At 33.0% G+C, this 10,338-nt stretch overlaps 2 protein-coding genes across 5 annotated transcripts; one reads left to right on the plus strand and one right to left on the minus strand.

Moving 5' to 3' along the window:
• Positions 1-194: 194 nt before the first annotated feature.
• LOC123681024 lies at positions 195-1,553 on the plus strand. The gene is made up of 2 exons (XM_045619187.1): positions 195-1,365; positions 1,429-1,553. Exons 1-2 carry the CDS (start codon positions 222-224, stop codon positions 1,491-1,493), a joined length of 1,209 nt encoding a protein of 402 aa, XP_045475143.1. The 5' UTR covers positions 195-221; the 3' UTR covers positions 1,494-1,553.
• Positions 1,554-1,777: 224 nt separating this feature from the next.
• On the minus strand, positions 1,778-9,486 carry LOC123681025. Of its 4 annotated transcripts, none has more exons than XM_045619190.1 (3): positions 9,289-9,484; positions 4,030-4,086; positions 1,778-2,098 (listed from the first exon to the last, which is right to left on the minus strand). In XM_045619190.1, the coding sequence occupies exons 1-3, from the start codon at positions 9,368-9,370 to the stop codon at positions 2,004-2,006; spliced, it is 234 nt and encodes a 77-aa protein (XP_045475146.1). In that variant the 5' UTR covers positions 9,371-9,484; the 3' UTR covers positions 1,778-2,003. The 4 variants fall into 4 exon arrangements, with proteins under 4 accessions (XP_045475146.1, XP_045475147.1, XP_045475144.1 ...); XM_045619191.1 differs by lacking the exon at positions 9,289-9,484 and adding an exon at positions 7,874-8,448; XM_045619188.1 differs by lacking the exon at positions 9,289-9,484 and adding an exon at positions 4,729-4,950.
• Between the last annotated feature and the right edge of the window lie 852 nt (positions 9,487-10,338).

Here is a 10,338-nt window from a genome sequence, read left to right on the forward strand (position 1 = left end):
ATTGAGTTATGAAATCATTGAAAACAATTAGCAACATAAACAAACTTTTCCATTTCTGTTACTGGGTAGTATATTAGAATCAAAATAAAGTATAAAAAACATAATTATCGTAATGGTGAAATATTATCAGTGTTTTTTATTATCGAAAACAAATTCGGCTTTCAGTATAAAATGGAGCATAAAACTCAGCATATCAGTTCAGTTCTTCGACTGCTTTCAAGATGAAGTTCTTAGTGCTCCTATTGGCTACTGTCGCTTTAGCTTCTGCTAAATCTGATCGCAATTACCTTGACATCAAAGGAGATGGTACTATTTACATCGAGAGCGAAGATGGAAGACAGATTTGGATTTCCAAACAATACGGGCCTTATGGACAGAAAAAAATTGAAATCGAAGTAACTGGACCCAATGTACTGGCCAAAATGTACAAATTTGATTACAACAACGAGGTCAACTCTGGAAGTGGAATAGGTTACACAAACTTAAACACTTTCAACAATAACTACCAGGATCAGTATGATATTCTCGACGTAATCTTCAGAGAATATTTGGGATACGTTGATGAGTACACTTATCAACAACTCCTCAACAAGGTCCACAAAGCTGTTCTCAACGGTTGCTTCGATGGTCAAGTTTTGTATATTCTTCAAGCCCTTGTTGAAGACACCAAATGGGATAATTTGATCTCTGGCCGTTATTCCTACGAACAAACTGATGTATTGAACAAAATGACCCAACAGAAAACATACGGACTTGGATATTGGGGAAAACTCTTCAAAGGACAAGGTGGTTATGAACAAGTATACCAACAATACGACGTCAACTACTACTACAACGTATTGATGAAAATCTTCGATAGACAAGTTTTGAAAGCCATCTTACTCCAAGAGCAAATGTACAACCAAGAAATGTACGGTCAATACTCTTTTGAAAGAATTTGGAACATGGTGTTCACTCACCAAGGTATCTTCGACCACCAATACTTGGTAGAAATCATAAACAACCAAGTGCTCAGAACTTGGTTTGTTCAAAAAGGATTTTTCGACAAAGTTGTTCTTGACCAAATCATTTACACCTACAAGACTCAAGGAGTTTACGACCAATACTTGTTGCAACGATTAGTGAACACCCAGGTATTGAAATACTTCTTCATCCAACATGGAGTCTCCGTCTATGATATCTTGGGACAAACCATTTACAAACAATACAATTCGAATGTTTGGTTCAACAAGGGCCAATCCTTCGGACAGACTCCTTGGACGACCTACAAACACTTGTTTGGAGTTTACGGAAATGCTCCTGAATATGGATACAATGCGCGTATGTACGGAGGAAACTATTTGACGAACTTTTTGTACAATCAGGGTATGTATTATTTATTGATTTCTTGATTGAACATACTTCTATACATTTGTTTTTTTATTACAGGTCCCTACAGCTACAGCTATGGAAAATTGAACAACCAATATCCAATCTACCACCATGTTTATTAAGGCTGATATAAATAGACTTTTGTGTAATTGAACTGAATATTAAAGTAGTTTAAGCATAAATCTTAAGCTTTTGCTTTCAGCATCACATACCTGATCCTTAATTATTTTCAAATCCCACCAGAGCTAGTAAGCATTTTTCTTCAAATTTCTACATCAACGGTGTAATAAATGGAAGAAGTCCGTTTAATATGATTCATAGCAATGAAAAGTTATAAACATTTCTTGTGTCGACAGAAACTCGCGATATGAATTATTACTCTCAAACTAGGCGAATTACAATTTCTTTTGATGTACTTCATAGAAGCTGAAACTAGAAGCATTTCAACCTAGTTCCGCTGACTAAGCAATCTCAATTTATATAATTAAAAAAAATAATATTCCAAAAATGGTCAAAGCCCCGGTCTCCCCTATTGGATATTTCTTTTTGCCAAATATTGATTGTAAGTTGAATGAAATATATGGTATAAAATTCAATTCGAGACTTTGATATTGAAATTTCAGAATTGAATTCTAAATAAACATATTTCGAGGAAATTCTGACTTACTTGGTTCTTTTTCTAATGGTCGAGGTACAATCAGGGGTGCAAGGAAAAGGTCTTCTGGCGCTGGAAATATTATAATAACTATATATGATCATTGAATAAAAAAAGTGAAAATCAATTCATTTGTTCTCAGTAGCTTTTGAGCGCTCGTTCATAGATACGTCTCCTTTTGGAGACCAAAGAACTGTATGCCTAAATGAAAAATGATTCTATAAGCAGTTCACAACAAAAAAGTTTTTATTGAGTATCGTCCAATTATTGCACGATTTTGTGGACTTCTTGGAACTTTTGATTCAGAGTGTATCGATTGAAATCAAATTCAGGAGCTTTGCGATTCAAAACATTAATTTCTCATACAATAACCGCATTATATGAAGTACTGTGAGATATCGCAATAAAAAAAGTTCGGAAAAGATGGATCAGGCAACATCCAAGGATTCGTCTGTCAAGGATTCACTACACAGGTTATTCTGAAGGAAAACCCACTTTTAGTGTTTTTTATTCGGTCACCCCTGTATGTAACAAAAAGAGAAATGAATGAGGATGGCATCTGAACAGTTATGTCTGCGAGGAATCACTATACAATTAAAAAAAATGTATGTGTATAATTAGGAGAACAGAATTTCGAACTATCAATTAACTACATGAACTTCTAAAGGATCATTATCCTTTCGTAATGAAATTCTGTCACCACTTCCTCAGGGACAATACCTGATTTTGTCAAAATCAGTGCTTAATCTAAATCTAAATCTAAATCTGAATTCTACTCAAGAAGAAGAAACAAGAAGTCACTAAAATATTATTCAATGATAAAAAAACCCAGTGCTAAAAAAAACAAGAGCTTTGAAAAATAAAAAGTCCATGACCACGAAGAATCCGACAATAAATCCTTTAAAATCGAGAAAAAAAAATGAGAATGACGATGACTGTCCTTGCATTAATTGCAGTGACACTTTTCTCGTTCCAAACCTGGTGAACAGTAGCTACGTTGCAATCAATGTTTTCACTGGGCTCATACATCGTTTGCTACTGTCTCGAAAAGAACCAAAACGTTTATTTGCGGAAATTGCATTTGAATATTATGTATGTCATTATGTCCATAACTAGTCTGTCATTTTGTCCTTAGTATACGGACAAAATGGATTTTGTTAGAAGTCAATATAACTTCTTATATCTTTTATTTTTGTAGTTCAATTCAATTTTCAGCTTATAATACTTGAGAACAATTACCAAAATGGGAGTATTATTGCAATAACTAAAAATATATGTATGTCATTTTGTCCGCATTTCCCCTATTATTATCATTATAATGAGATAATAAATTGTTAGAATATGACTTCGTTGCAAGAACTGGGCTCATGAATTTTGTACTGATGGTAACATGTTGTTTCATATTTTGCGAGAATTGCTTGGCAGATTATTAATTCTAATTTTCTTCTAGAGTATTATTTATTCATTTTATGTTATTTTTCTGTTTTTTTTTTTTTGAAGCATTGTTATATTTTTATCTTGTTCCTTAAAATATAATAGCTCTAATGTTTGAAATTGAAACTGATAATTATAGAATTATTTATGAGCTTTCAGAATTTTCTTGAAATTGAGTTTAAGCAGTTTTTTAACTGTCACTCAAATGTGTATTATAGAAGAGCATATTGTTTTAATGTTGCCTTTTTATATGCTTTACGGGTCAAATTACCCAAGCCCTAGGGCCAAATTACCCCTAACCTCGAGCTAGTTGGCCCACTCGACACAAATTATTACTCTCAAACTATGTGAATTACAATTTTTTTTTGATGTACTTCATAAAATGGTCCAACTAACCCCGGTCTTTCCTATTGAATATTTCTTCTTCTTTGCCAAATATTGATTGTTAGTTGAATGTAAATATAGTATAGTATAAAATATATAATATCAAATTCAATTTGTGACCTTCATATTGGAATTTCAGAATTGAATTCTAAATAAACATTTTTTTTTAGGAAATTCGGACTTACTTGGTCTTTTTTCGTTGGGGTCTTCAATCTGAGGTGCAAGGAAAAAGTCTTCTGTTGCTGAAAATATGATATCAACATTATACGTTTATTGAATAAAGAAAGTGAAAATCACTGACTTGTTGTCAGTAGATTTTGAGCGCATACATGCTTCTCTTTTAGGAGACCAAAGAATATCTAAATGTGCAGCTATTCTTTAAGCAATTTTCAACAAAAATTTTTTATATGGTATCGTCTAATTTTCTTTCATTGTAAAGTTATTCAAGATTTTAATATTTCGTAACGGCTCATCATAATTTGAAAACTTTCATTAATGTTTCAGTTCATCGATGGAATAATGATTCCTCAATACAATGAATATTTTTATGGACTTCTTGGAACCTTTGATTCAGTGTATCAATTGAAATCAACTTCAAGAGAATTGCGATTCAAAATATTTATTTTTCGCACAATACCGGCACTATATGAAGAGCTGCGAGATATCGCAATAAATAAAAATGAGAAATGTTAGAAAAGATGAGACAACGTTCGAGAATACACTGTGCCTATCTCAAAGAATTGGTATGAAAATCCGTTACTTTTTCCTTTCATGTTCAAATGAACTTTTGACATAAGTATGCATGGATTTATGTTCTTCAAAACATATAGACATAAAAAAAAAAACACTCTTTATCTTAATGAAATGGTTTGAAAATCAGTTACCTTTTTTATGTGGGTAACATCTATATAAACGACATCTAAGTGAATTTGGGATGTTCAATTCTGACCATCCATATTGACTATATTGGAAGATGCCATATTCGGTTTCGAACAATAGTGGTTTTGCATGGTTAAGTGTAACCAAACACAATATAAAACAGAAAATATACTGCACTATAGAACACATTTTTGAATGGAAAACTATGTGGATTCAAATGCTTCGGATCGAGAATTTATTCAAATTCTAGTCGAATAGTAGAAGGGGAAAACCGCATATCCCAATTGGGAAACTATTGAAATCGAGTCTGAAACGACTTTTGTAATAGGGTAGGGGAAATGCTGACAAAATGACATACTGTTTTGTTTTTCAATCATATATTTTTAGTTATTGCATAATATTTCCATTTTAGTGCTAAATACTAACTTTGGTTAATTGTTTTCAAGTATTATAAGATGAAAAGAAGATATAATTTCCCGTTTTTTTGGAAAAGTTCATAAACAAGGAAATATCCGGCTAGACTATTTTATCTGTGCAGTTATGCATTATGAAAGGAATTGTGAAACGATATTTAATGAATTTTTCATTGAGTAATATAGAATACGTTTCAGTGGTCAATGATGAGTAAGTACATCCTTCCTATCTAGCGTATTAGCGATAGGTATTGATAATATTTGTGGAAGACTTGTGCGTCCACCAAATTCTGAGAATTGAATATTTCACTTCTTGAGTGTTACTACATATTCTGTTGGATCAGGTTATGGTGTTTGGGAAACCCAGGCTTTATTCATTCGATCTTCTATTTCTGATATTCAGCTATTCGACCTGAGGCAATTATTTTTTTCGCTGTATGTGGCATGGAGTTGAAGGACAAGCTGAATTTGAAGATTCGTCGATACCAGACTCCACTCGCATTCAAAAGTAGCATACGATGTATAAGCCCAATGAAAACACCGCATGTAACGCAGCCACTGCTCACCAGGTAAGAAACGAAAACAAAATGTCATTGCAATAAATGCAGGTGCAGTCATCGACATCACATTATTCATTATTTATTTTTCAACGTCCTTGTTTTTACCATAGGATATTTTTTTATCATTGAATAATGTTTCAGTAATTTCTTGTTTCTTCTTCTTAGGTGGATTGGTCGCAGCAGATTCAGCCTTGGTTTGTTGTTGCGAGCTTTTGGCTTTCTTATGCCTTGTCACTGAGGAAGTGGTGAAAGAATATCAATAGGAAAAGATATCGTATTTTTTACAAGATAAATACCAGCATTTCACGTTATATCGCATATGGTACGTGCAAAATAAGTACAAAACGGCATGAAAATGAGCTCATTAGTTTCACGTGAAAATCAATCAAGAAAATTCCATATTATTTCCAAAAATATATTTTCGTGACATGTATCGGACAAAATGACATTCTATGTCGTTTTGTCCATCAGGATTGATGTCATTTTGTCCGATACATACTTTTTCTGATATTGAAACATAATTTGAAAAAAAAAAAACCAATATCCATCTTGAAACTACGTCATAACAGTACCAACAAGAATACATTAAAAAAACAACGAATATTGTAATGAGACTCTCCAGAAGCAATTCAGAAACCAAGTGAACAGAAAAAATTCAACCGACCTAAACACATTTGTGGCTATTGCACCAGTGAAACAGACAGAAGAATGTCAATTTCTTCGCAGGATTGCCATCATCACTAGCAGAAACTGAATCACTGTGAACACCCGAGCTATACGGCGCCACTTTTGAAAAAATCTAACAGTTCATTTTATCCGCATTTCCCCTATATTACTCAATACAGTTCCTTACCTTTTTTTTCAAAACAGTTCCTCACAAGTTTGGAACATTGTGTAGGTTTGCCCATCGGGACATCTTACTGGAGCATCTCCAATTCGAATTAGTACGGGTAGGCCCATACTAATTCTTCGCCGAAGAATAAAGCAAAACAAGCAGAGAAAATAGAGGAAGAATCTCATCTCGCTCAGAACGCATCAAAAAACCGACTAAACAAGAAGTCTAGATTTTTTCAGACGATTTATCTCTTGAAAGAGGAAAACCACACATTTCCTCATATTTCAAGAAATGGAAAATCCCTGTGAATGCTTGTGATTTATTTAAGGTGATTCCTTCTACAAGCTACTCTATCTTAATGAAATACAGGCCTTCTAAATCGTATGAGAATTTCATAGAACACGTTAACATTCTTAACTTGAAACAAGTTTCTATATTTTTACTACCATTAAATTTGGATATTAACCATTTGCGAATGACATTGTGTAGGCAATTGGGCAGTTTTGAACTTATTTCAATTGTTCAAACATTGAAGATTCCACGAATAAAACATTATTTATATGAATTCAAGTACAGAAAAACCAAAAAAAAAAGTTATGTCAATAGGTGAATTAGGTACAGACTGAAGAAGGAGAAAATATTTTTGACCTTTATGTGAATGTTTAATATTTCGAATATTATTTGAATGTGTTAAATATTCGGAATAACACAGTTTAGTTTGATCATTCATAATTTCAAAACTATTTTTGTTCACGAGCTCATAAATTTCAATGGATTTCAAATAAAATAAAAGAAGAGGAAGAAAAGCTCTGTAGGAATATTTTTTCACGATTCGTTACAGATAGAATAGAATTTAAATTTTTCGTCTGAAACATGTCAACGTATTCGTATTAATCATTTACACGAAATTCTGCTCTTTTCTGCTGAACTGTTTGTTTTCAGTACATGCAAACATGTACTGCCATTGATAATTTGGAAATGGCGTAAGCAAGTATTTGTTTTTGGTGCTTTAGAATCAAAATACCCATTAAATGAAGGATGGAAGAGAAAAAATCTAAATGAATCTCTTTTATTTGAAATCTAGAAGAAATCTCCGTCAAGACATCTATCTTTATGCACAGAACGTTTTCCAACCTTTCAACAAATAGTTGAAGGAGTAGTTGAAAAAATTACGACTAAAATTCATTGTAATGAAACTGCTCGTACAAAACTTTACGTTAATTTATTTTGAATTCTTTTCGTAGAAGTAGTAGGGGTACATCGCATATCTGAATTGGTAAACTATTGAAATAGAGTCGAACGACTTTTGTAATAGGGTATATTACTCAATACAGTTCCTCACCTTTCTTTTCAAAAAAGATCCTCACAAGTATAAAAAATTGTGTAGATTTGTCCATCGGAACATCTTCCTGGAGCATCTCCAATTCGCTTGTAAATTCTCCTCAGTAGAATGAAGCAAAACAAACAAATAAGATAGAGAAAGAATTTCATCTCGCTCAGAACGCATCAAAAAGCTGACTAAACAAGAAATCTAGATTTCTCTCTTGAAAGAGGAAAACCACATCTTTCCTCATATTTGAAGAAACGGAAAATCCCTGTGAATGCTTGTGATTTATTTAAGGTGATTCCTTCAACAAGCTACTGTAAGTTGTAACCAACTTAATGAAATACAGGCCTTCTAAATCGAACGAAAATTTCATAAAACACGTTAACACGTTAACTAGTTTTTATGATTTCGCTACCATTAAATTGGATATTAACCATTTGTGGATATTGTGTAAGCAAGTGTGCAGTTTTGAACTTATTTCAAGTATTCAAACATTGAAGGTTCCACAAATAATACATTATTTATATGAATTCAGGTACAGAAAAATCAGAAGGTACAGAAGGCTCATTCTACCACTCGTTCATTCCAAAACTCGCCACTTCGTGGCTCGTTTTTGAATTTCGAACTCGTGGAAGAATATCAATGCCTTCTGCACTTGTATTATAAATAACTATTCTCTAATTCTGTGGTTATTCCGTTCATTCTTCCACATCTTGTAGAACAAAATCGTGCGAGAATATATCAGAAACGCACAGTTTTCATGGTTATATTTTATTATTCTATGTTGGTACTCCGAACTTTCCGCCACGGCTTTATCTGTCAATTCATCAGTTTGCCTTAAAGAAATCAGTTCTGCCAACCAACATTTTCCAATGCAAAAATCACTAGAATATATTTATGGAAGTATTTCATTAATTTCAATGAAAATGCAATGAATTAGAGAAAATAATGTATAATACTCGTACAGAAAGCTCATTCTACCACTCGTTCATTCCAAAACTCGCCACTTCGTGGCTCGTTTTTGAATTTTGAACTCGTGGAAGAATATCAATGCCTTCTGCACTTGTATTATAAATAACTATTCTAAAAGTACGATTGTTTCATTGTTTGTGTGGTACGTAGCTGACGTGAAGCACTGCCTTGAAAATAAATATCGTGCACATCAATATCTTCCAATTCCGGTCATAAAAAAAACATTGATCATAGTCAATTTCCCAATATCGACGAGGAATCAACAAACCTGAGTTTTCGTCAATACTACAGGCGCATCAGCAATATTCTCGGTTCTTCTTGAGTGACACCTCAAGTTTCTTTATTTGAATTCTAATCAGAGCGGGAGTAGGGGTAAACCACATATCTGAATAGGGAAACTATTGAATCCAGTCGAACAACTTTTGTAATAGGTTAAATTACTCGATACAGCTCCTTACCTTCATTTTCAAAAACGATCCTCACAGGTATTGAAAATTGTGTAGATTTGCCCATCGGGACATCCTGCTGGAGCCTCCACATGGTTTTTGAAAGATATTTTCCTAGGGAGAATGAAGCAAAACAAGTAGAGTAAATAGACGAAGAATCTCATCTCGTTCAGAACGCTTCAAATAGCTGACTGAACAAGAAGTATAGATATTTTCATACGATTTATCTCTTGAGAAAGGAAAACCACATCTTTCCTCATATTTCAAGAAATGGAAAATCCCAGTGAATGTTTGTGATTTTTTTTACAAGCTACTGCAACTAACTCAATGAAATACGGGCATTTTAAGTCGTCTGAAAATTTCAAAGGACACGTTAAAATTCTTAACTCTAAACAAGTTTCTATGTTTTTACTACCATTTGAATTGCAGGATATTGGGGAGAACATTTTTTAGGTAACTGTCCAGTTTCGAACTTATTTCAAGTTCATATTTAAACGTTGAAGTTTCCAAAAAACACATTATTTATATGCATTCAGGTACAGACTAAACTACTGAACAGAATTGCAAACCTTTCAAAATTATGTCAGTTACCTCTATTTCTATTTAAGATTTTTGAGGGGGTGGTCACTCCTTTTAAGAATATCGTATATCCACGAAATTTCAATGTCAAGGTTTTCTTTTTCAAAAGGAAAATTATAAAAATATACTGGGTTATTCAAAAGTATTTAGACAAACTTCAATAGGTGATTCGTCCCAATATTGTAATATTGTTCTAATAAAAATATGCCCGGAAATGTTTTGTTTCCAAGATTCAAGGTGTTGAAGTTTTAACCAGAAGTAATGACATCTTCAAAAGAGAGAACACTAATAAGTGACACCTCCTACAAAACAACAGAACTTCTTATTCAAAGGTCAAATTCATTTCTTAAGCATTCTTGTAAAAAGGCATAATAATGGTGATAACTTCTAACTCTAACACACATATATTATCAGACTTGAAATTTTCAAGTCCAATTATCTAGAAAACGGTTGCTTATAGCGACAAGCAGCAAATATAGCTTT

This window comes from Harmonia axyridis, chromosome 5 (genome assembly GCF_914767665.1).
Source record: "Harmonia axyridis chromosome 5, icHarAxyr1.1, whole genome shotgun sequence".
NCBI lineage: Eukaryota > Metazoa > Arthropoda > Insecta > Coleoptera > Coccinellidae > Harmonia > Harmonia axyridis.